The sequence below is a fragment of the Epinephelus fuscoguttatus genome, linkage group LG3 (assembly GCF_011397635.1).
Source record: "Epinephelus fuscoguttatus linkage group LG3, E.fuscoguttatus.final_Chr_v1".
Taxonomy (NCBI): Eukaryota; Metazoa; Chordata; class Actinopteri; order Perciformes; family Serranidae; genus Epinephelus; species Epinephelus fuscoguttatus.
In genome coordinates, this window is record NC_064754.1 from 22474066 (window position 1) to 22500486 (window position 26421).

General features: G+C 40.9%; 1 protein-coding gene across 6 annotated transcripts in view; it reads right to left on the bottom strand.

Moving 5' to 3' along the window:
- Nucleotides 1–25531, bottom strand: part of gab1 (GRB2-associated binding protein 1) — a 65114-nt gene extending 39583 nt beyond the window's left edge. For 2 of the 6 annotated variants that reach the window (XM_049567250.1, XM_049567222.1), the window contains exons 1-2: nt 25074–25528; nt 24830–24985 (exon numbers count right to left, since the gene is read on the bottom strand). In XM_049567250.1, coding sequence (XP_049423207.1) covers nt 24830–24901 — 72 coding nt within the window. In that variant the 5' untranslated portion in view covers nt 24902–24985; nt 25074–25528. Of the gene's footprint in view, nt 1–1511; nt 1642–24829; nt 24986–25073 lie in introns of those variants that run through there. The other 4 variants (XM_049567261.1, XM_049567240.1, XM_049567231.1 and 1 more) reach the window with 4 other exon arrangements.
- Between the last annotated feature and the right edge of the window lie 890 nt (nt 25532–26421).

The window sequence follows — 26421 nt, forward strand, 5'->3', positions numbered from 1 at the left end:
CATTTACATTTTTTAATTGAAAAGTAAAAGTAACAAAGCTATAATATGACAATGACTACTTTTCTTTTCTTGGTTAGTAGCAGAGAACAACAGAATGGCTGTGTAGTAAACATTAACAATGCGAGAGAGCCAGGAAGCGCAGCTGGAATCAGTGTATTAATACTGCGGAAAATGAGTACAGAACTGATATGTATCGGTAAATCAATATTTCTGACAGCATTAGTACTTGGATCATTTACTTGAACCATAGCGCAGAATAGGGGTGGACAGCATGGACAAAATTAAGATAGTGATATTTATCAGCATTATTCTGATGGTAAGAGGTGAAACTAACTCATGTTCATCTATGGTGTCAAAAGGATTTTTAATTTTTACAAGATGATTATAGTCCTATGATTTTCAAAAAACTCTCATGCTGCAACAGATTGTGGGAAAATTCATCTGGACATGGAGGCTGTGAACCAGACCATCTCAATGGGAAAATCTTCTCAAGATATGATTACATGAAACAATTATAAATCATAATGTTGACTTGTTTAACAACCACATTGAAAGGTAATGGGGTTTGGCACAGCCGCTGGTGTAGCAATGCGAGCCAGCACCAGCCTCTGTAGAAGCTACAAGGCCAAACAAGTTAGCTCCACACAAAAAAAAAAAACACAGAGCAGTTGTTTTATGCAGCTGGGAATATGCTATGGAGGTAACACTTGTGCATTCTTGCTTTGCTAGAAATAAACTGGCAAACTGACATCTGCTGTGTAATGTAAAGACGGTGTGCATGTGTTTTTGTGTGGGATAAAAATAGCCTGGTTTTTGCCCAGTTCTGTCAACACTATCTGATATTACCAAAGGTTTCAAAGTCAGAAAGTGAGCGCAACTTTTCTAAACAACAACTTTGAGCAGCTGTGTCTACATAAAGAGCTCCTTCTGAGACTGTGGCATACATCTGCATGCTTGCATTCTATATGCACGCTCATCAACAGTGTATTGATCCATAAGAGCACCTTTGATCAAAACAAGCCACTTCTCTCCCTTCATCATCTGCACAATCCCTTGCTCGCTCCCCTCAATTTACCATCCCACGGTCGCTCCTCTTTCATGTGCAGCTGTGAAATTCTCACCCAGCCAGGCGCCATCTGACCCAAGCCCTAACAATCTACGGTAACTGTCCAAAGAACACAGACCTTGGTAGTCATACTGCTATCTTTGCAAACAGCGCACACAAAGACCAACATTCGCATCAAAGGCTGTCTGAAAGGCAAACAGGTGTTCTTAATTTATGGACTTTTACAGGTGACCTAATAACAAGGCAATGTCATGATTTTTCTAACTATTTTACATCACAAACCAAATATTCTGGCAGAGATGAGGAGCCACATCCAACCTGTCATTAGGTCTAGCACTCAGAGACTCCAGAATAATTAACCAAAGTTTAAACTGTTATCAAACTTAAGCTTCCAATAAACTTTGACAGAAATAAAAACATCTGCAGAGAAAAAAGAGCTGCTTACCGAAGGTTTTAGAAGGTATTGTGTTCTCTGAGGCTTTGTTGGAGAGGTATTCTCATTAACCAAAGTCCTATTACATACAGCCCAGGATCACGCTACTGCTTACTCCAATGTCTTGCAAAGGCAAATGTGTAATTGTTGTCGTAGCTGCACTAACTCTTTCTCGTAGGGCGGGGACAGGAACTCTCAGTCAAGTAATCATTCCATATCATTCATGGAGTATCCACTGACAGAGGGAGGGAAAGAACAAGACAGAGTGAGTGAGAGAGAGAAGGTGGGGAAGATGTAGCAGATGACAGCATGAGGAAGTGAAGGAGTGATCGGTAGTACCGTGGCTCTTGTTTATTTGCAGAAAACAGGGATGATTCAATCAATTTTCTACCAGCCACATTTGACATCTGTCACCTCCGATTGCAATAATGCCCCTGAGGAGCTGAACAGCTACCCCCTGGTCTCACTGCACAGCTTTCAGACAGGTTAGGTTCAGACTTAAACTGTGCTCAAACTCGCAGGGTAAAGCATTAACTCGCAGGGAGCAGGTTTAAACATTAACACAGCCTCACATCATGTATGACTGAGGGAGCACAGAAGCGTCAGTAGTTACGCATAATGTAGGAAACTGTTCAGCAGTCGCATGAGTCGCCTTTTCATCAGAACTAAACCAACTACCTCTTGCTGTGTTTTCCAGGAAACATGGGGGCTTTGTGAAACACAGAAAATGAGAGAAAAAACACACACAAGGCAAAATAACATCCCTTAGTGGAAGTTTCCACTTTGTTAGCGCTTTTTATCTTCCTGGTCATCTGTTCCCAACACACACTCTGTGCAAAAAGATTTCCTGTTTTGCCTCCTTTTGTCACTGTGGTTGTGTTTGGAGGTCAGTCGGGAGCTAACTTTAGAAACTCCTCTATATTAGCATTTACCTAATGCTGCAACTTCTGATGTCTCTTCAGGTGTCCAGAAAACTAGGGATTGGGTTCAGACCCCAAAAACAAAGTAGACAATGACAGTCTGTCCTTTCTTTGGACACTCCAAACTCACTAAAGGGAGTCCAACACATACTTTTACCATCTATGCTTAGAGTGGACAAAGAAGAGAGGAAATCACATTTGCACTGTGAAAAACTAACCAAATAACCAAAGTTGATGATTTGCTCACATTATATACCGGTATGCAAGTTTTTGCAGAATGTTTGACCTGTCTTGGAGGAAGTAGTAATCCCTATTTGATGTTATTTGTGAATAAGAGACTGATCATTTTGGTCTGAAATTATACAATGCAACCTACTGCATACACACAATATACATGCAGCTGCATTATTCTAACTCCACTTAATTCAATAATCAAACATGTCCCTTGTTTGCAGCCATCCTCCAGCATACAAAGAATAAAATGAGCAACAATATAACTAGCACAATCACAAATTTTGAAAGAAACTGTATCCTATGTGCTACCTGCTAGTCATCATTTGTGGGCAAACTGCAGACATTGGTAAACTGTGGGAATCATTGTCTACTATTGTAATCGTTACGCTTTTTAAAAATGCTAATTAGTGCAACAGCTAATTATGTAGCACTTAAATGGCTATTTAAGAGCTGCAGACAAGCTGTTAAAAGGCTTTGGATGTCCTGACAAGACATAATAAACAAAATGCCACACTGTCAAGTGCAGTTACAATAACCAATACAATATATGGACACAACAATCCAGCACTGAGCCTGCTGCTGACCATAAAAACAAAGTGACACCTGATTGCAGAACAAAGGCTTGCAGAGAAGACAATGTAATCATGTTCGCAAAATGAACTTTGCGCTTCCAGGCTGCTGTGGCCTCAAGTATTCTGATTGAAATTCAATAGCAAACAAAGTTAAAGTTCTCCTCACACGAGAGCTGTCACTGCACTCATGTTGGCCATTTCTTAACTTGGACAAGCCTTTTGCTTATCTTTATAGGATTTAATACAGTTACAGAACACTTACGGTCATTCGTATACTTCATTGTAACCATTTGGTTGAAGGTTGTTATTCTGCAATCACAGATCACACATCAATTCTCTTCACAACTCGATGCCCCAAACAACACCACAATTAAGGTAGCGTTCAGGTTATGCAAGAGTCATCAAATTTCCACCCACTTCCCGTCTTCCATGTTTTTGGTGCGTGATCGTGCCAAACAAACATCTCCATACTCATGTTGAAGAACAATCGTGTTATAGTGAAATCCATCTCTAACCTTCTGCTAAAAGTAACAAGGTAACACTATTTGTAGAATGCTGACAACAACCATATTCAAATGATCAAAAGAATAACTAAACGCTAAATGACAAGCTTTGCGATTATTACATATTATGCAATTCATGGCTCTTTACCTGGTTTGGAAGAGTCCAAGCTTTGCACGGATAAAAACGAGAAACATTGCAAGAGAAGCGCGGTAAGCAAGCTGCTGACCAGCCGCTGTTGTCGAATGAGTCTGGCCACTTTCCTGCCTACCCTGCTGACTTCCCTCCCCTCCTCTTTACTCCGTAAAGTCTGCAACACCCTGCTCCAATAACCCCTGACCCGCAGGAAGTAGACACAATGGACTGAAAATAACACACCACCTCCCCTGGCAACAACTGCCCACCCCAACCCCCATTACACACCGCCTCTACACTACAGTACACCTACAACACGCTGGCCCAAGATAGGTGGGTAGGACCAAAAATATCAGCCACTATTCAACAAGCTGTGCCCACATGCTACAGTGCACCATCCCACTTTGAATTCCTGGCGTGGCTTTTGAGTCACTCCTGCACATGCACGAGTCAGGTCCATCTATGTTATTATAAATATGGACCTTCTGAGATATTTTTGCATTCAATGTTTCAATAAGAGCCTGCAGTGGAACAGCCTTGCAGCTCTCTGTGAAGCAAAGGGTTTCACACTACAGCAGGCTGTGGGTTGAGCGGCAGACTCATGACGGTCCCACTGCTTCCTGTAGGGGGACCACTGCATGGTGAGATGGATGACTTTTCTCATGGTCAGGCCTGAAAAGCATCTGTGGGTGAGTGGGTGGGCGTGTGTGTGTGTGTGTTTATGTGTGAGTGTTTGGCGTATTGGTTAAGTGAGGCCATGTTCAGATATATTTGCATTAAATAAATTATCATACACCAGTGAAGCACAAAATTCTAATTCATATATTTTAAGGCTTTTTGATTGATTACAAGTCAATAAGATGTTTTAAGAAGCTAGATAGTAGGTGCCTTGTTTATGCTGTTAGTCCACTCTGTGTGTGTCTAACCCAATCCCCATCCATGCAGTGAGCAGCAGCAGTCTAATCCAATCAGTACAATGAAAATTATTCCAAATTACATTTAGTGGCCAGTGAGAGGTTGCCTTAGACATGATCTAATTAGCCCCTCTCTTGCTGGAGTCCATCCACTAGGAAATGGATTGAGATGCCATACATAGAGATAAGGAAATGGACTCTGATATGCACTTCTGTGTTGCAGGTGGTGTTGCATTCAAAACAGTGCCACCTGGTTACTCATACCCCTTTTCCACCTAAATTATCAAGTGTATGTAGGGTTTTTTAACACGGGAAAACCTGTTTGAATTGGCAATACAATGCTTTCCCATTGCCATTTTTTTTCCTATTGCATTACGTTCGACATCATAGCCATGCCACAAAACAGGTTAGTACTTACATATTCAGTCACTCTCTCAAACTTGGTGTCGAGTAAATTTTTAATTATGTTTTAGAACTGCTTGCACAGAAATGAACGGATTTCTTTGCATCATTGCATTGTGCCAACAAAAGGGCAAAAATGAGTGGGTCCAACCAGGTGTCAAATTCCCATCACTGTCGACTGAAGCTGGAGCCAATAAATAATTTATATAAACTTTATGTACAAAAATAGATATGTTCATTTCAAACATTTCACACTTCATTGCCCACATACTTCCATGGATCCTTCATGTTGGCATAGAAACATAGATGTCACTGGGGGGCAGAGTCAAAAGTTTCTAATGAGTCAAAAGTTTCTAATGACACGTTGATGGTGTAGGAGGTTGTAATAATGTACGTTTTAACAGAGGCAGCGTTGCAGACAGCTGTGGTCTGAGGCCATGAAATACATTAATACATGTGAACAGACAATGGTAAATGGTCCTGCATTTGTATAGCCCCTTTCTGGACATCTGACCACTCAAAGCGCTTTTTACACTACAAGTCACATTCATCCATTCACACACACATTCATACACTGGTGGCTGAGGCTACCATACAAGGTGCCACCTGCTACTCAGTTTTTAAGACACTCACACACCGATGGAAGAGCCATCAAGAGCAATTTGGGGTTCAGTATCTTGCTCAAGGATACTTCAACATGCAGACTGGAGAAGCCGGGGATCAAACTGCTGATCTTTTGATTGGTGGACGACCCGCACAAAAAATGTGCACAAATCCAGACAAAATTAAGGACAAATACTTGCTGTCCTTAGTGGGTGTTAGTGGGTTTTTGTCCAGTGGGAAAGGGGCTTCAGCAACACAGGACATGAATTAAGATATAAGTACAATTCAGGCTCTGTTATTGCAGTCAATAAAAAATTGAAACTATCAAATTAATACTCACAGTAGTGGGAATTAATAAACGCTGCCCTGATTTTTTGTGGTGTATTTCTTAGATCAGAAACACAACATGCTTACTCTAACTCCTTGCATTAACCATGTTCGGTGTCCTGTTCTACGAGCTGAGCTGCTGAGCATGCCCGGGCACGTAAGTTACAGACACACCTCCTTTCTCCGCCAGTCCCCTGAAACCGGCACACACCTCCACTCTCTGTTGTCACATTCACATGATACTGCTTCACTTTCAGCTGAAAGAGAATGTGCGTGGTGCAAACACATACCTCAGAGGTTGTGTGCTGCGTGTGTGTTCATGCGATCGCTGTGCAGTGATTCACATTTGGGGAAGAATGCGCGGAATCCCCCGTACGCATTCATTTTAAGCCACCAATATAGGCGGGCGAAGATAACAATGCAAAACATTTTTCCAACTAAGCTATTACGCAAACGGCCCCAAAACAATGTCAGCATTTTTAAAACATTTCCCTCTCTCTTTAGCTGTGGGTTGGCTTCTGTGGGTGTGTGCTCGCATGCCTGGAGATTTGTTCTAACAGCTTGCACTCATTCGCTCTCAACTCACCTGCACTCACCATCTCTTTCGCACACAGCTTCCCTCAACAGGTTTAATTTACTAACCTTTTCGATGTCTGAACAATTGCAATGTTTAACTAATTCTGAAATGCCCAATGAACACATTTATACATTTGTGAATTTTAAGTTTAATGGCCAGCTAATGCATGAACTGTTGCCTGCAGAGAGGCCAAAAGGCAGGTTTTGAAACCACTGTTAACACCACATCCATAATCCATTACCTGCTCTGTCTACTTTAAAATGAACTGTCCTGACCCCTCTGACCAACCACAGCTCCCATCCAAAAAGCTTTCACCGCAGCATCCCTCGGTTTTTACATCAGAAAACCACACACATAATGATGAGAACTTCAGCAACACATACAGACTGGATTTTGCTGTGATGATGGTGATAAAAGAAAAAGATCTAACACTCTTACCAATTCATTTTTTGTATGTTTTGGGCCATTTCCCTCACATTTCCCTCAGCTAATAGCAAGACAAAATAACAGGCTGCAGAGTCACAGAAACAGAGCCCTCTTTGAGCCACTCTAATGTGAATTATAGCGTATTGCTCCATGTGCAACAGTCCCTACAGTTATATGAGGACATTTCTTTCCGTATAAATTATATCAATCTAACAATTCCCACCCAATTATGCTAAATAAAATTATTATATGCGGTGTCCCATTTGCAGTTTTGAAAGTGACACAGCAGGATAAATGCTTCTGATATATACAATATATTTAATCTGTCATACAGCTGAACTAGACACAGATACTATGAGTGCTTGGTATCATTATTCCTTTACTATATACTCTGCTGGAGCATCACTTTTATCAGAATATAGGCCATCTTCTCAACGCCCCATTTACCATGTGATGAAATTGTATGGTACCTTTTTAAAGTGTGTCTTGTTTGTCTATTTTTGCTGTATTTAATAATAAGTATGGCTTCCATTTGTATCCCTCGCAGTACTACAAATAAACTACAATACCCAAGAGGTGGGGCTTCAACCATGTGGGATGTGCACAGGTGTGCTGCAAACTGACAGTGATTAAAATGGGATTGGTTACTTTTACCGGCCTGCACATTGCTGAGTCGTGTATGTCTGATGAAGGTCTGATACACTGAAAGCTTGGAATAAAGTGACACACTGCATAAATGTAATTGCACAGGAATCTCATCAATCAGTTTGGACTCATTAGTCGGGTTTCCATGCAACTGTGGAGCAAATTTTAGTTGAATTTTCAGAAAATTCACAGAAGAAAATGTGATTTAATGCACTTTTCCCTACACTACTGTACTGTGAATACTGGCATTTGGTTGGTTCATCAGGATAAGCAGTAGCTGGTGCTAATTTTGGTTCACTTTATCAGTGCAGACGAAGAGGGCGCAACGAGATGACGTAATTAAAAGAGTGCCAGTCAAACTTCAAACAAAGGCAAACAATGGATGCATATTAAATGACAGCATACTGGACAATGCAAATAAAGAGTTGTGTACACCTAATTTTACAGCTATCTGCTCTTGGTAGAGTTCTGGGAACAGCCCTGTGCTCATACATCAGTGTGTTGAGCCACTGAGAGACGATGAAGAGAGCTTGCAGAGGCCTGTGCAATGATGACACTTCATGACTGTATGTTATCATTTGCACTTAGTCACATTTAGCTTGTATTGATAAATCAACTTTTCCAGCTCCCCAAGCTGAAAAACTCCTTTGCGATATTTCAAGATTCTTCCTAATTTTCTTAGCATTTACTCTCAGGTTTTTTGAGATTTGGTGGATTTCAACAGATTAACTCAACAGATTACCATTGTTTTCATGGCTGGTGAGTAAAGCCAATCTATCAGCCTCTTGTATATTTTACCAGATTGGGCTGGTGGTTGGAGCCAATTTCCAACCCTGATGGAGATGCAACTACAGATGCTTTCGGCACCTTTACCATGATTGAGCCTGGTGTAGTTGTCTTGCATTACCAGAATATAGTCTAACTGCAGAATCAAATGGTAGAACATGAGCAACCAAACATGATTACCTAAACTAAGAGGTTATAAAATCTGTACACATCAATCAAACAAAGCTGGCTCCCATGAGAAAAACAAACCGCTAAGAAAATGATGATGATGATGATGATGATGATCAAAAGCTTGTTAGACAGACAGAGTGCTATGTTAATCTAAAGCTGCAATATTCAACTTAACTCAAGGGTTCAGTGCTGCAAAGAAAGACTGCGAGTCTTAAAAAAAGGAATAATAACAGTGTATAGTTACATGAAAAACCTTCAGATGCTGAGCTAAGTATTAAGGATTTGTTTCCAAATGGTCCAGTTTATCCATAACAAGTTCTGTCCATGAGGTATTTTAATTCTGACTGGACTTTTAATCTGATTATTAGGGGAATAAAATACTCTGTATAAACCCTACTAATGACAAGGATTGCAAATAAACAGCAGCACTATACAAATCAGGTTCAAATAAGGTGTCAAGTCTTCATGACAGGAATAAAAATTCAGTTCGCACACATGAAAGATTACCAAGGCACCATCATGGCCAGGCAACATTTGCTCTATTACTTAAGTATCTTTCTCACTTTCTTGTAACTCATAGTTATTGCTTCTCCAGCATGGTGAAAATGCACTGACATCGGCTTGTAGTGGTAAGGGTAAAATCCAGGTCACCAATCAATATCTATTACCCTACAGAGTAGGAAACAACATTAAGCTCAGGACATGGAGAAATGGAGGTTGTGCATCCATTATGTGTTTAAACCCTCAGGTCCAGTTTTTGTTAATTTTGTAAACACATCAATAAAAGCCAGAAAAAAAGAAAAAGAAAGTACATCTCGTTTTTTTCAGTGTTTTTGCCCACTTCACAGGGGGGAGTCAAAGGGTTTTTCTCACATTGATGCATGCAAATAACAAAATAGATGATCTTATTGATTTCTTGTTCAAATGACACCAGCTGCTTCTCAGGGAACAAGTATCTGACTGTCTTCGTCTTGACTGCTCCTCTAATAAAGACACATACTGAAGAAACAGTTACTCCTTGACTGATATGCTCACACTACAATTACTATGGCTGTTTTATATAACCAATGGGAACTTTTCTGAAAATGATTCCCAGACTCAATGTACTTAATTACCCATGTTCGTACAGTGCCCTATTCAATCTGCATACTCCGAGGACAGTTTGTGAGTGCAGATGGCAGCCCACTCTCAGCCATGAGAACCAAAGCTGTACTAGAGATAAAGACCGGCTCATCTGACTTTAGGATATGTAACTCCCCAAAACGCATATTTATCACATTCCCACAGAATCTCCTTGTTGTTTGGTCTTTCGGTTTTAACACTGTTTCTCCCAGATAAGCAGGAGGTCAAAATGTTGCATGCTCTGCTCCACCACAACCTTGACACTTCTATCCACTGCATTCTTCCATTTGATTACCTGCTCTCTCTCCCTCTCTCCTCTGCTGTTTTCATCCTATCTGCCTTTGCTTCTCCTGCCCTCGCCAATCTGAGCTCTTGCTCTTGAGTCACATGCACTTGTCAAAGCAGCATCGTTAGAATTCAACACATTCCTTTGGCATGGCAGACTTGGTTCACATGATCACGCTGTTCCTTGACCGCTGACGAGAAGGGCTTAAACAATTCTCCTTTCAGTCCCTATTGGCCTGTGCACAGTCTAACAGCGCAGTCCAGCCAAATGTGTACATAACATATTAAAAAAAACTGTCACAGCAAAACATAGATCGTGGCATAAATTACATTTAGAGCAAACACACTAAATCACATGCAAAACCATGTTCAGTTTTCAGAGCTGGTCAAAAAGACACGGTCTGATTCAAGATGTTTCTTATACATAAAATATTCAATGAAGTACTTCAACACCACTACAGAACAGCTATTTCAACTGTACGATTTAATAAGTTATGATATGCAACACAGATGTTGAAAAAGCTATAATTCATGAGGCAAAATTGTCTCTTAAAACCCAGCTAGATTGCAAGTGTTTCTGTTACACTGAACACCTGTGACTAAACCTGCTGATCATAAAAAGCTCATGTTGGAAATTCCCTTTGCAACTTTGCAGATCTGCACCAGGACATCACACCACAGAAGAACATTATTTACTGACCATGCAATTTATATTCTCTCTTGTATTTAACTATCTGCCTGACTGCCTGTAACCAAAGAACACAAGTAGATTTGGTGTATTTCCAAATTTTAATTAAAGTCATTTCATACAAATTACCAACCTTGAGTTCTGCTTGGAATTCAAAAAGTTTGCTGGTTATCCAAATGTCATGGGCATAAGCTGAGACATCGATAGTCGAGGTATTCCACAGGTTTCTAAAACACACCAGCAATGAGCATAAAAAAGAAGAGCAGAGTGCCAGGGAAAGTTCAGACAAATGCCAAGAAAGTAGGTGGACAAGGGGAGGAGGTCCTCGACAGTCTCAGCTTCCAATCAGGCTGGAAACGAATACTCTCTGAGAGCAGGGGTCTGCTGCATCTCTGTGTCTCTCTCCTTACGTCTGTGTGTGTATGTGTGTGTGTGTGTGTGTGTGTGTGTGTGTGTGTGTACATGTGTGCAAGTTAAACCACGTCCTCTGGCTTGAGGCCAGGCCAAAGATATCGGACAGCACCATAGTAACTCTAATGCAATCAGGGACAGTGGCCACAACAGGACCAGTAGTGAACAGCCAAGTGTCATCCATCTTTTTCTGTCCATTACTGTTTCTTCTGAGGATTCCTACTCTAAAATGCACAAATGAACTGATTTTTAAAAAAATGGCCTAGATGCTTGAAACATCAATAAAAAGCTAAATTAATGACAATTAGATACAGACTGTGTCTTTTTTTATTGAGGGCCTGTCTGGGTCACAGTAACTTGGGAAATTACACAGGTCAGTAGCAATATTTCGCATCTGGTCTCCAGGCTGACACCCCAACACCCCCTCTGTCTAATTCAGCCTGTCCTCAGGCCGGGACAAACATGCACACATATTGGTGCACATAGAGCACAGAGCAAGGGAAGAAGGGCAAAAACTACCATGACAGCAGCAGGCTATATTAAGGGGCTGCAGACACAGCGGCTGGGGTCAGATCACACAGCACCACATAACTAGAGTGCCAGCTGCGTGTGTGTGTGTGGGGATGACAGGTGAACCTTTGGAGTTAAATGTGAGCAGATACAGCCGCACATTTTTCTACCTTCAAAAGCTGCCCTCGAAATTCATCACTGTAATCATCCAACATTTTCAAGCACTACACTTCTCCAGGGAACACAACAACAGATCCCTGGGACAGTCTCTTTTAAAAACTCAATTATCTGTTCAGTCATTTGGTACCCTTCATCTTGCACCTGCTATTTCATTCTTTGGTGCACAACTAGTTTTGACACAGTGGAAAATTTCTTGTTTGCAACTCAGATATAGAAAATCAGATCTAAAAAGTAGCCTACCACACAAAGAGGAAGCTTTTTACAGACCTAGGTCACAAGACATCTTGCAGCAACAGCTTTCCTTTGACAGACTGACATAAACATCACATTAGCCAGTGTTTTTCAAGTTGGTGGTGCAGAGGGCAGTCCCAGGTCTATTTGTGAGAAAGTACACTGAGAGCTACATAAAAAAACTCCTTGTATGTGTACACATACTTGGCTACTAAACGTGATTCATATTTAATATTTTTTCCAGTCCACGTTTTGTAGCCCTGAGGCAATTTTACACTGACAACAATGCGTCAAAATGAAACCTGCAATGACAAGTGTCACTGCTTAACAATTCAATTAGGCATCTAAATTTAGAAGTCAGTCAACAGTGACCAACTATATTGCAAATCAAATGATTGCTCAAGTCTGCACTTTCTGTTTTGGTTCCAGATGTGACTACTTCCTGAGAAGAGCAAGAGTCCACTCTGCACTCTGAGAGACCGTGATCACTATTTTATTCATTTTATTTTATTATATTATGTTATGAATTATTTATTTTATTTTATTTATTTTATTTTATTTTTCTTTATATTTTTTATTTTATTTTATTGTATCTTATTTTATTTTATTTTATTTTATTTTATTTCATATACTATTATCTAGGGCTGGGCAATAAGAAGAAAATCAAATATCAGGATAATTTTGACCAAATACTTTGATACTGATATTACGACAATATTGTAGGGTTGACTATTGGTCACAAAATACTTACACAATGAGATTTTTTTATTTTAAAAGAAATCAGTAATGTGGATATAATGACTAAGCGGGTACAGGAAAATAATAAAACAGCTAGAATAGTCTAGTAAGATCAGAAAATTACATCAATTTACTGCATTGTAGCCTTTAAACCCAGGAAAAGACACTGCTTAGGGTTCTAAAATATCCACAATCTAGGACAATATTAAGTCTCATTTTTTGATACTGATTTATTGATATGTTGCCCAGCCCAACTATTATCTAACAGAGATCAAACAATTATAGGTTTAATAAAGAATAAAAACCATCAGATATTACATCAGAAAATAATAATTTGTTGCATCTGGGGTCTCCCTTGTTATACTCAGACATCCAGATTATTTAGTAACCTGTTTTCATGACATCAGCCACAGTACTAAAACATAATGCTTATTTTTCATAGGGATGCACCGAATATTCGGTAACCGAATATAGGACAAGTTAAAAGCAAGGCCGAATAATAGCGGCGTGTTTTGATAAAGCAATCAAACAGCGTGCTGTGACGGGCCGAGTAAAATGTCGGCAGTGTGGCGATCCGCCCGTCACCGCACTCGCACTAAAAACAGTTTTGAGCGAGCGATCTGCAAAAACGTCTGCAAATGAAAAACTAAACAGTGATATTCAGTATTCGGTACTCGGTATTCGGCCAAGCGTTTAATAATATTCGGCTTCAGCCACAAATTTTCATTTCAGTGCATCCCTAATTTTTCATCTCTAAGCCAAGCGTCTTCTCTAAGTCTTCTCATGAGATGAGATGACTTAATGAAGCATGCTGATCTTCTGGCAAAAAGATGCAATTTAATTTGAAAATGCAATCTGATGTCTCTTAAAAACTAGTCCAGGGAGAGGCTCCATAAAGTATAAACAACATCCAGACAAGGCAATCAGAGCTAATTTCATCAAGCAGGTGTGTTTAGTCATCTGTGTCCATATACGTATCCCTGGAGACTCAGCTTAAGAGGTGATAGTGGTCTCTATGTGTAGTGAGTTTAGAGGGCCTCCTGTTGGTGAGGAGCAGGCTTTCAGTGAGTCAACTGGTCACCTATCTTAGCTCTCATGAGTTTTTGCTGAAGGCCACTGAGTGCCACATGCACACCTCAGCTACTGCTGAGCAGGTGTGCTGCAGTGACAATAAAACTTAATGTTAAAGTTTTACTTTTAAAGCAAGTATGCATCATGAAAAGGCTTTCAAAGTGCACAATTCTTCAGTGAGTCACTTATCACAAGTGAGTCATCTTTTGTGTCTCAGGGTATGTAACACCTAGAAAAACACAACATGGTATATAGCCTGGATGCCAGCAACATCAGGCTCATCACCACTGTCCATTTTGTCTGCGTTTATTAGAGAACAATTAACTGCTGGAGCAAAAGGGGCAGAGAAAGATAAATAAGAGGCTAAGGAAAAAAATGACTTTGCAGAAGAAAAGCAGAGACATGACAATATAAAGGCAGAAGTAATAAATAGAGAAAAAGAAGGAGAATATAGGACCCCTCCTCCTCTGTCTTCACCCGCCATCTGGTAGCCATCAGCGCCTCACACAGGAAGGGGCGGCCATGCCTTGCTGGGGCGCCAGGGAGCGGCTCCTCTTCCCTCCCGTTGCTGCAGAAACAACAATCGGCCAGTGCATTGCATTGCAGTGTAGTGCAGTGCAGGGCAGGCCAGCCCATCCTAGCCTAAGCTGAACGACCAGCAGCAGCAGCAGCAGCCCAGGACCAGGCACTCACACCCCAGCAAGACTAGCAAAGAGCAACCTCACATTCCTGCTGTCTGTGCCTGCCAAGAAGCACTGGGAACGGAAAGAAAGAGGGAGAGAACAGAGAGCTGCTCTCACTGGAGGCTGCCTAATGGTGTTGCTTTGAGAAGCACTCCAGTCTTTCTCATCCCCTTTTGCTTTCTCCTCACTCTCCTCAACAATGATGACAAAGTTATTGATTGCCACTGTGCTATATCCCAGACTGCATGTCACTGCATACATATCTTAAGTCCTACAACATAGGTCTGGAAGAAGTTTCCCCTGCTTTGCAAGAATTCGGGGAATGCACACAATCATAAATTTGGCCCAACTTCTGTTTGTGCTTTTTTTTTCTCTCAAAACTGAAATCTGATGGGAACAGAGACCCCAACAGCCTTTTTGTCTGGTTAGTGTAGACCATCTTTGGCCATCTGTGTTCTCCTACCAGCCCTGTTTCATGTCCAGAACTACAACTCCAGTCTGGAAATAGAAAGCAGCCTTATGACATACTATTTTTACTGCCCGGTGTCATTAGCCCAAACAGTTGAAACACGAGAGACAATGAAAACCAAGAATGTGAGACTTTTGATTTAAGAAAATACCAAATTTAAATCAAATCTATGTCACAACATCCTACTGATCAATCACAAAAGGAAAAAAACACATGACGATGTGTACAATTAGCCATGCCAAATAGCTGAGAGGTTTCTGTCATCTGCATTTAATAATAGCTGCACTTGAAACTGTTCAACTTGGCACGGTGACAAATAGCACAAAAGGATCATTTTACAACTCGACAGAAATGTATTCCAACAAAAAACACAACTGCAGAATCAGCTCCGAAGCTGCAAACAGGAAAACCAAGTCTGCATGAGAACCAGTTCTCTAAAGTCACACCATGAGCTGCTGGTGGACTTGGCACACAGGACAGTAAACAGCTGCACCAGGCACAAAGAGACACATCTGTTTACAAAATGCTCAGCCTTGACCTGCCAATTCAATCCAGCAGTTTCAGCGCTCCACTAAGGCAAGTTTAAAGAAGGATACAATAATGTAAGTCAAACAGTTTTAAAGGAACTGCGCACAATCTGTATATAGTGCCACTCACAAGGCAAGCAACATATACATTGAAACACTGTCTCACTAGATGCACCAGTATGTATGCAAATATTTCAATAACACAATCAGCTTGTTGAACATTTCTACCCTGCAGCCAATTTCTTATTGATTCCTCCTCCATTATGTCCTGCATCAGCAACTTTCAGCTGAAATAAATTCTCAAATAGCATACTCTCAAAAAAGCTGTTGACAGAGAAGCTAACAGTATGGCAGCAACACAATCAACTTCAACTTCATTTTGAAACTGCAAATGGGTGCGTGTTGGCATAAACAATGGTTTACTGTGCTTTGAAGAGCCATTCCACCGCTCAAGAATCTGCATGGAAAGTTATGCATGGACGTATCAAGTTTACAGAGCAAATCAGAGACGATCTACTGTGAAAGCTGGGCCGCACTTGACTTCAAAACACTTTTGTGCCTTTCAAACTGTCTGTATTTTTCTGACGTAGATGACCAGATCCTGCCAGAAGCTGCGCACAAATGCTGCAGGACAATGAAGGGAGATCACGTGGTGACGGAGACAGCAGGGAGACAAAGACACCAGGGGAGCAGGGCATAAAACTCAGATTTATAAAGCTGTGTATACTGCCTGTTCTGTGTTTCCAAATCATTGTGAAATTAAGTGTATGTAAACAAGCTCCGTTTAGACTTCCGCAGGTAGCCAGTCATGGATTTAGAAACACCCTGAGTCACAGGGAAAAAAATGTCATGAATGTAAATATAAAGAATGATAAAAATGCACCACTCAAAGTGATTTAAATTAAGCTTGTACATGTGCCTTTGACTGAAATGTTACAGATTGCTGTGTAGATTTAACAAACAATAACACAATCACACAAAAAAATGAACCACATTTTCCTATAAGACTACATCTCTCGCTTTATATCTAATCTCCTTATCTCTCTCCTTATCATTTCACATCTGGTCTGAAGTATGCGTGAGGTGCATACGTTCTTACTACATTCTTCTTTTACCAGTTTGTGTGGGAAATGGCATGGTGTTCGTGCATATGAAAAGTTTATATCACTGGCTCTTTGGACAGGATTTGACTCCAAAGTACTGCTGTAAGAAACATGAGAGGAAATCTTTTTTTGAAAACGTGGCGACCTGGCGTTACTTTAATGACTTACAGATAACATAAAGTCAACTGTCAGTGAGCCACTATCTCTGTGCTGGTCTGTATGTCATGGCTCAAAATCTCTGTCAGGATATCTTCCTTGTCTTTTGTATAACCACCAACCCTTCCGTATATGTATTATTCCATCGTTCTATCCATACATTTTCAACTGCTTATCCGGGGCCGGGTCGCGGGGGCAGCAGGCCAAGCAAAGCACCCCTATGTCCCTCTCCCCTGCAACGCCTACCAGCTCCTCCTGGGGGACCCCAAGGCGTTCCCAGGCCAGATGAGATATGTAATCCCTCCAGCACGCTCTGGGTCTGCCCCGGGGCCTCTTACCAGTGGGACGTGCCCAGGACACCTTTAACGGGAGGCATTCAGGAGGCATCCTGGTCAGATGCCCGAACCACCTTAACGGACCACTTTTGGCGCGAAGAAGCAGCAGCTCTACTCCGAGCTCCCTCCAGATGTCTGAGCTCCTTACCTTATTCTATGCATTTATTTCTTTATTATGAAAACAATAAAAAGATAAACACAAAAACTGCTGTTGGGACCACAGAAAGATGATGACATACCCAAAACAGATTTACTTGGTTGATCTATCTTTACTGGACAGTCTCAAAAACTGCTGTCACATAAAGATGATTGACACATCAAATGAAGAAAACTGCTTAAAACAGAAATAGGCCTGATCAATACACATTTCAAACATAATCTCACTTATGTGAGGCTGCAAAACATTAGTGAAATATTTACAGCGTGTCACAAAAATACTATGCACTGCCAACTTTCAGAGGGCTTTGCTCTCACTGGCTGTTTTGTTTTTGTGGCTGTGTTTTCCTTTGTGATGCAACGACATGATTTCAGGCTTACTACTCTCTATAAATATCCAGAAGAAAACAGACACATACTAATGTTCACTTCTATTGTGTTTTGAAACAAAGGCTTTAACAACCGTTTGGTTCATAAAAGATGTCGACAACTGAGAAAAAACATGCTCAGTGCTTCCAATCTCTCTGCTGATAAAATGATCACTTGGAGAATCTACCAATGCAATTGTCACCATGTTTGTGAGGCCTTACAGCTTGACTTTGCTGGTTACCAATTCAGCTACCGTGCAACTGATACCCCTATGTATAACACAATAATGATAGTCTGTGTCTGGGACAAAAGTGGGCCGGTAAGGATAACTACTGTAGTAGCAAAGATATGAATATTTAATGGTTATTTGTTTGTAATGGACATTAAATAATTAATGGCACATGCAATCCATTTTCAAGCTGTGGCAGATCACACAACAGTAGTCTGCTTGCTCCAAATGGAGAGCTGAGTCGTTGTGGCGGCCCAGGACATGGTCCAGTAATTTTTCTTTGTTAGCCTAAGAGGCTAATGCTGCACAAGTACCCCTCTGTTGCATCCTGTTCCGTCTGCTTGTTTGTTTGTTTCTTCGAGCATTGGGGGGGGGGGGGGCTAAACAGAAAGTGAGTGTTTGTTCTCTGTTCCACTTGCTAAGCAGATTTAATGAATCCTCTACTTAATGAAAGAGCTATGGCTTTGTTTTCATTCGACCGCCCTGTCACATTCGTCGGGTACATATTTCTCTTTACTTTGCAAATGACAACTGTTTCCAGTCAGCCACAGGCAGAGGCAGAGGTAAGGGCTTATGGCCACAGTGGTGTGTACTGTAAATGCATGTTCCCTCAGCTGAGAGGACTTAAGACCAGCATGGAGTGTGTCCTCAATCTCCCTTTACAGCCATCAGAGGGGGGACCTTCAGGGTTCAATATTTTCCTTCTTCCGGTCTACCCAGCAGCCTTTTGCTCAAGCTCTGAGGCCCTATTAAGGACTGGACGAAGTGTACAACAAAATTCTTATCTGTTTCCAATGGGTACATGCCAATGGACTACAGGGATTTAAATGGTCCATATAGCTATGAGCAGTGGGAGGAAAAAACTGAGAAACTGCCCAGCCATACTAGGGCTAGGAAATATACTCAAAAATCAATATCACCGTAATGTTACATCTTTACCACAGTCATGGTAAACTGAAGATACTTCATCTAAAGCTCGGGCTTCCTCACAACTTTACACAGCACTATATGTAGATTATGTTTTACACATAATAAACTACTTAAACAGAAGCATTAGTGTCATTGTGTTGCACCCATGTTGTAATGACTTAAGATGGAGAATAAATATAGGACGGAGCAGAAGCATGTCACCATGATGAATGGGTATTTTAGCATTTAGGCCACTGCTTGAGAGCAGCTGGGGAACACTGGTAAACATAGCGACATTAGCACAACTGGGATTGTGGACCACCCTTAATATCAGTATGTGTCTGTGGTTCATATTTCTTTAATTGCTGCAGCTTATTGCTGTGACCATGACAAAAACAATTTGCTCAATTTCTTGTTATAACAAGATAATGACGTCTTTTTTAATTCTATGGTAGACATACCGTCAATCTGCTGAACTGTGCATCCTGTTTCAGTTTTCTCCTAAAAGGCACATAACCTTTTTAATATAATGTTTTCATGTGGCAATATATTGTCACATCCACACTATCTCTCAACAGAGTGGTGCTGAAAACGACCTTGCAACTTCATCGCTGCATCTCCTTAGGTCCCTCTAATATCACGCTGCAGATGTCGGGAAGATACCAGTCTCCAAGCTGTTCTTTTGAAGAGGGATTTTACAAGTGGACCTCGACAGAAATTCACAGATTGAAAGGTACGAGAAATGAAAGAGGAAAAGGAGAAGCAGATGGAAAATGCAGTGTCAATGAAATGGAAAACCGCAGAGGATACAGTTATGACAAACTCTGGCTGGGAATCGTCCTACAAAAGCAATTGTGGTTAGATACCTTCATGCTGGCCCTGAACGAGACATTAATGGACAGGAAGTGTTGACTCCTTCTCAGAGAATTCCGACGGCAACAAAGAATTAATTGGTTACTAAGACTATAATGTAAACACTGTATGCATTCTCTGTATGAAATCTTGATTGAACTGTTTAAGAGACAGTCAATCAGGAAGCATGGAAAGAGGAACATTGACCCTCTTCAATAAAACCAAACCTGACTGGTCAGCATCAGGTTTAATTGGCCAAATTGCCTCCTCACACTTGCTTCATTGCTAATGAACAGAGAGGCAACATTTTCTGGCTTGTGTCAAGCCCATGATGGTTGGTGCTGCTCAGATGCAGCCAGGTCTGCTGAACTGCTTTCACCTTTGAGCTCCACCAATCAGCAGCAGAGCCTCAGGGGCAAACTTTGCCCTGAGTGCTTAATCAGGTAAGCAGGGGCCCCCCGGCTTCTAGTCTGCTGCTGCTCTGTGACTCTGTCTGGACATGGGGCTTATAAAAGAGAGCTGAAGGCGGTGACATGTTCACATACTATTGTAATGCCTTCTATTCTATTCATATTGTTGTTGTTTTTTCAATTCAGTAATCAAAGTAGGGAAAACAAAAGCACTACCCTCTTCCCGTTTTGGTAGCACAATGGTTGGTGCACTTTCTTTGTGCTATGGCTGATGCTTAATTTTCCAGGGAGATCGTACCAGGTGGCAGACAGAATTGCGTAATGAAAGCAAGGGTTATATGGAACCGGCGACAGTGTGATTATTCTATGGCCATGGGGCTACCTCTACCTCAGCGGGTAGAGTGTGCACCCCATATAGGCTGAGTCCTTTGCAGCGCCCTGGGTTTGATTCCGACCCGCCGCTCTTTGCTGAATGTTATTCTCCCACAGTATGTGTCTCTTCAGCTATGCTATCAATAAAAGCAAAAAACGCTTTAGCCATTACACTGTGCAATCAACACTTACTTTATAATGATAGGTTAAGGTAAAAACCTTGTCTATTTCCATGTTAAAGGTACAGTGTATAGGATTTAGAGGCATGTAGCGGTGAAGTAGCAGAAATGTGAATTCTCCTATGTGCCAAGCATGCAGGAGGACTACATTAGCGCTAGAAACTAGAGTCATACCAGAGCCAGTGTTTGGTTTGTTCATTCTGGGCTACTCTAGAATATGGTGGACTCCGTGGCAGAGGACCCGGTCCATATGTAGATATAAATGGTTCATTCTAAGGTAACAAAGACACGACGACTCTTACATTCAGCCCATTAAAAACAAATGAAAACATAGTAACGAATATTACGTCATTTCCCCTAAATCCTACACACTGGACCTTTCAACCTGCCGCCAAATGTTTACTTTAACAACACAAAGTGCTCCAGCTGTTTCAGAACAAATGCAGTGATATGGAGAGGGTTTTCTTGTAACTACATAATCGTGATTATCTGTTCAAATAAGATAAAACAACTATTGGATAATTTACATGGAAGCCTGGGTTCCAAAATATAATCCGGCTAGATTATTCTTCTTATCAATCCAATACTTTATCCATTCATGGATAAAAAAAACTGCATTTATGTAGTTGACAGCTGTCTGATATCTGTGGGAATCTGACTGCAATGTCACCACTTTCTGAGCAGACCCTCGATAGATGGTAGGAGACAAATCAAGTAAAGCAAGCATCTGAAATGGCAATCGCAGGGCAACTATCCTATGGTTTTAATTGAAAGCTGATATGGAGAAAAAACAAGCAGAAATGTGGCAACGGCTGTTGTAATTCATCTTCCAAGCAGCAACATGTGACAGTGAAGTGATTTTAGTTTGAACTTGTGTCTGACACATCTAAAATCCACTCCAATGATGGCAGAGGAAGAAAAACTGTCAGGAGACTCTGCCAAACAGAACTTCACCATCATTACCCTCTACTCCCCGAGAGAGACAGCAGAAGAGTTATATTCATTTTCTCAGAAGGCTCCAACAGTTCTGGTCTGATCTAAAATGTATCTGATTCCAGGTAAGTGCAGTTACCTAGCTTGTGGGATGGGAAACTATTGTGATCTTTAGTCTGATTACCAGTGACATGAAGATAGCATCGCCTGACAGAACCACAAGATTTTACTATGGTCAATAATCAGAGCGGTAAGCCATCCTAACTTTGCCAACAGACCCCATCATATGATCGCCACCAAACATACCACAAACAAATAACAAATAAACAATAAACAATTCCTAGATCTAGCCTTAAAATTATCCCACCAATCCTCGCAAGCCTGAAATCACAATGCCTTATTACCGACTGCATGATTTCTAATTTAGCAAAGAATCAACTTCTCTTTTTATTTTGGGCATCGACTCAAACAGCTGGTGGTGAGATACTTAATAGGTTACAGTTGAACAATTTGTCACTGGCCAAAAAAAGGATAGTCAGCACTCCTGTGGATTACACAGCCTTGTGTGACCACGCATAATGGTCTCTCACAGGAAGAGGAACCTGGCCCCAACCTCCCACTTTTCTGTTCATCAATATTTTTAGATTTTGTTCAGTTCTAGGCAGCTCACGGATTTCTTAAAAATCTGAATACATATGTTTGTGATTATGTTTGTGCTTAACAAAGTGTTAAAGGTAAAACAAATATGTTAAATATCTGGCTAACTTAGATCTTTTCTGTATGTAAGTGAGAAGAACGATATTGATACAGAAAGATATGGCAATCAATCGACAAAATGTCATTTGGACCCATTATGCAAAACAGAAAATATCCTATAACTGCACTGATTTACATTTACATTTGACTACAGAGTACAGCCCAAGCTATACACGATTCCTGACTACTAACAGTATTGGTATTTGTAGGGACATTTTAAAGTTTACACTGTTTCAAAACATGTCTTTGGCTTTTCTGCACTTCAACATTTTGTCATTCATCAGCTGACTTATACAGCAATATCAGTATATCTGCAATGGGCTAATATAAGCTGATATATCCGCCTGGACAATTCATTAACTAAGCTCTACTGTAAAAGCTGCTGTTGGTGGAGAAAGCTGGATTTGCATACTTGACTGTTGAACTGCAGTGAAAAACTACTGCAAAACATTCATGTTTGATACTGAGAGTAACATCAAAAATCTATACTGAAGAGTTAAAACCGATACCGATACACTCTGCTCAAGTGTAAAAATATGATGATTGTTGGGCCTAAATGTCTAGTTTTTGTCTTCACTCTTATGTAGGCTACTAACTTTGGCCCCTGCAGTCAACTCTTTCTTAATATGAGCGTTATCACATCTTATGATAAACCTAAAAACAATCTAGTCACAAAAGGGAATAGGCTGATGGATACCTAAAACCCCCCAAAAGTGGAAAGTGGTTTCCCATGTTTCCCGTATTTAACTTACTGGCTTGTAGTGGCTAACCATTAATTCATCTCGCTAAACTTCCTCTCAACAATAAAAGCCACTAGAACAAAAGCCCATAGTTGTTTGCAAACATTATTTTAAATCCAAACAATGTAGTTTCTTGATCAGCCATAAACCACTCAAAATCTTCTCTATAAAACCAGCATCAGAGCAGTTCTCATACTCCTCATAACACACTGTGAGATGGCCTCCTAACTATTCCAAACTACTGTGTCCAGAAAACAGTTATAAAACTGGAGCAGCAAACTGCCAATCCCCTTGAGAACAATTAAGTCCTCCACCAGCCTGCGGTTTAGTATGTTGAGAAAGAACAATTTTGTGTCATTATAGCCAACAGTTGGCTTCAGAGATTATCTCAATCAGAACGTCCTGAAGTGGGAACATTAGGTTCTCATCACCACATGCTGAACATCAGGGTGACCTCTGACACAGAAAAATGGTAAATTCCTCCTTCAAATGGTAAATAAGATGTCACTTCTAATCAGTGTCAATGAAGCTTTGAGCAATTACCACTCATAAAGGCATGCAATGACACAATAAACTTGCTCACAATTATGCAGTGAACTAAGATTTTGACTTCCTCCACAACAAAAAAGACTTTATTCTGCTGCGAGTGGGAGAAAGCCCTGTGAAAATCCTGTCTTTGTGGCTAGATTTTAGTTTTATTGCTTTCAGAAAAAACACTCCACTGGACCTGCGGTTTCTGCAAAAACATCCCTCCTCTCAAGTTGCGGGCCTTGTAATTCAAATATCAATAACAGAGATATCCACTGATCCACAAGAAAAGCATATAGACTTGACAGCTAACATGTGCTACTGAGGCTATTTGCTTTTGCATTAGCTCTGCTGTCGGCTATGAAATTTTCTTTTAAGTGCACAACAAATAAGCAGAGAGAATCACACACAAAACAGTGATATCCCTGTGACAAATTAGTGGCAGAGAAAGAGACATTGCATTGTCAGTAATTATGTATTACTTTCAAGACTGCAACACTGAATGATATGTGTGAGTAGCATGAGTGTTAAGTGTATGAGTTATCAGTTTGGGGCAGTAAACATTAATAATTATAGCAGCTCCTGACACTTCATTATGCATGTCTCACAACTTTTTACAAACACTGAAATCTGCAGGAATGGGGTCATCCTTTGATGCTTTGTAAATCATTTAACCCTTGGTGTGACCATCTACCACCTTTGACACAGAGAGTACTGGCTGCACAAGTATCGCTTCCCAAGGTAATCAATGTATTTTGTTATTGGTCCAAGAAAGTGTACTCCTCAGAGGTAGTGCTTTGGGACTGGATCGCTGCCTGGAGGTATAAACTAGTCATTAAGGAGGCTGTCTCAAAGGAAAAGCCTGAGGTCTGACCCAAAAACAACAACAATGTGCCCTACTAATGTACCCATGAGCAAAACAATACCAATCTGTCTTGGTAAATTCACTCCTACTGTACGGGGCCACAAGGCAAACTGAGCTCAGAGAGGTCACAAAGTATTTCAGGTTCAGCAAATGCAGAAATGTAATTGCTGAAATGTACACAAGATGAGGCCTAACAATCTGTCACTACGCCCAACCTTGCACATGAAAAGTGTCCAGGGAGAAACTGGTCCATTTTGTGCACTGGCTTATTTTATTACAATGTAACAAATAGGATATAAAGTGCACTTACGTAACGTCTCAACTTTTTTTCAGGAGGAGACTTTCTCAGCCACCCTGAGCACACCACATCTCCCCCACTCATATCTGCTCCTTTCTTGCTCTCCCTCGGAGTTGGAGCGGGGATTGCTGCTTGGCTTCGTTTGTTTTTGGGAGTGTCGTCTTGTACCTGAAAGAAAACGTTGACACAAAAACTCACACGGCGAAATTGAGACAGGAAAAGTTGAAGTGTTTGTGTTTTCGAGAGCGATAAATACCGTCACTCCTTCTTCGAAAGTCGACTCACCGACACGGCAGTTCTCTGAAATGCACAGACCAGATTTTCCACGAGTTGAAGTCAAATAAACGGGTATATCCTGGGCTTGGAGTTAATATAACACTCCGCGGCACCGCCTTTTGTACAAATATCAATGGTGACTTGTGTATTATGTTCAAACTGAAACGCTGTGGGGGCAAAAAACAGGCGCAGGCAACTGAAAGTCGCTAAGTTTTTGTTGTTATATGTGACGCCTCATGCTAATTCCCGTCAAAGTGGAGCGATTTCCAGTTGGCGAGATCAGATGAAAATGTCCCACAGTGTACCGGCGCATAGTTGTCGTTTCTGCGCAAATTAAAACAATCTTCACCGTAAATACAGTGGTTCCGCCGAGCTTCCTTACCAGTTTACTCCCATGGTTCCTTAATTGTGATTGACAGGGTGGCTCCGTCTTTCCCTAAACTCACCCTCCTCTGGAACATGGCGGCGTCAAGTTACAAGGACTAACGGCCAACAGACCGGATGTCTGGGGATTCCTTCAAAATAAATGTTTGGCTTGTTCAGAACGTTAGTTTACACGGTTATTGCGCTAATATTAATAGCGAAAACGGACCTTTTAAGTTAAGTTATGTGCGAATCCCCTACGTAAGTCTTTGTGTGTTAACAAAATATGACCGTTCGACCTTCCAGTATGTTCCCTCAACGCAAAGGCGATTTATTTTGAAAGTCACCACCGGATGTCAAATTCTTGTAGTTCCGCTCGCTTCATTACTACTCTAGAGGACGAAATGGGGAGGCGGCGGCGTGCAGGGAAAACTGTAGAGCTTCAACCATGGGACATGTAGTTCAAAAATCGTTTGTGTTCCGTTCCAAATAACAAAAAATGACTGCAGGGCGGTTTAGAAGGTGAAACATGATGTAGTAGAGCCAAATGCACCTTTTAGCGAACACAAAAAGAGGCCGTATACAGTTGCAGAAAAGACAAAGAAAGGATCCACCTCTGTGTGAACCGAAAGGTCCCAAGAAATCATTGCACGTGTAAACTACACTATCCATAATGCGTGTTTATTCCCTAAAGAAATCTCGCCATAAAAACTATGTAATGTTAGCAGAATGGCAGAAAGAAAAGTGCACTCATTTACCTATTATTGGGTGTAATGTTATGGCATTTTTCTCCTATTGTATCCTTGGATAGTCATTTTTATTAAAAGGGAGCTGCACATACAAACATGGAGTATATTAACAATATCAAATACTTAATGCATTTTGAACTTGTTATCATGAAAACAACACATTTATATCTGTGATTCTGTCTGCATTATTCTTTGACTTTAACTGTTTTTTAAATA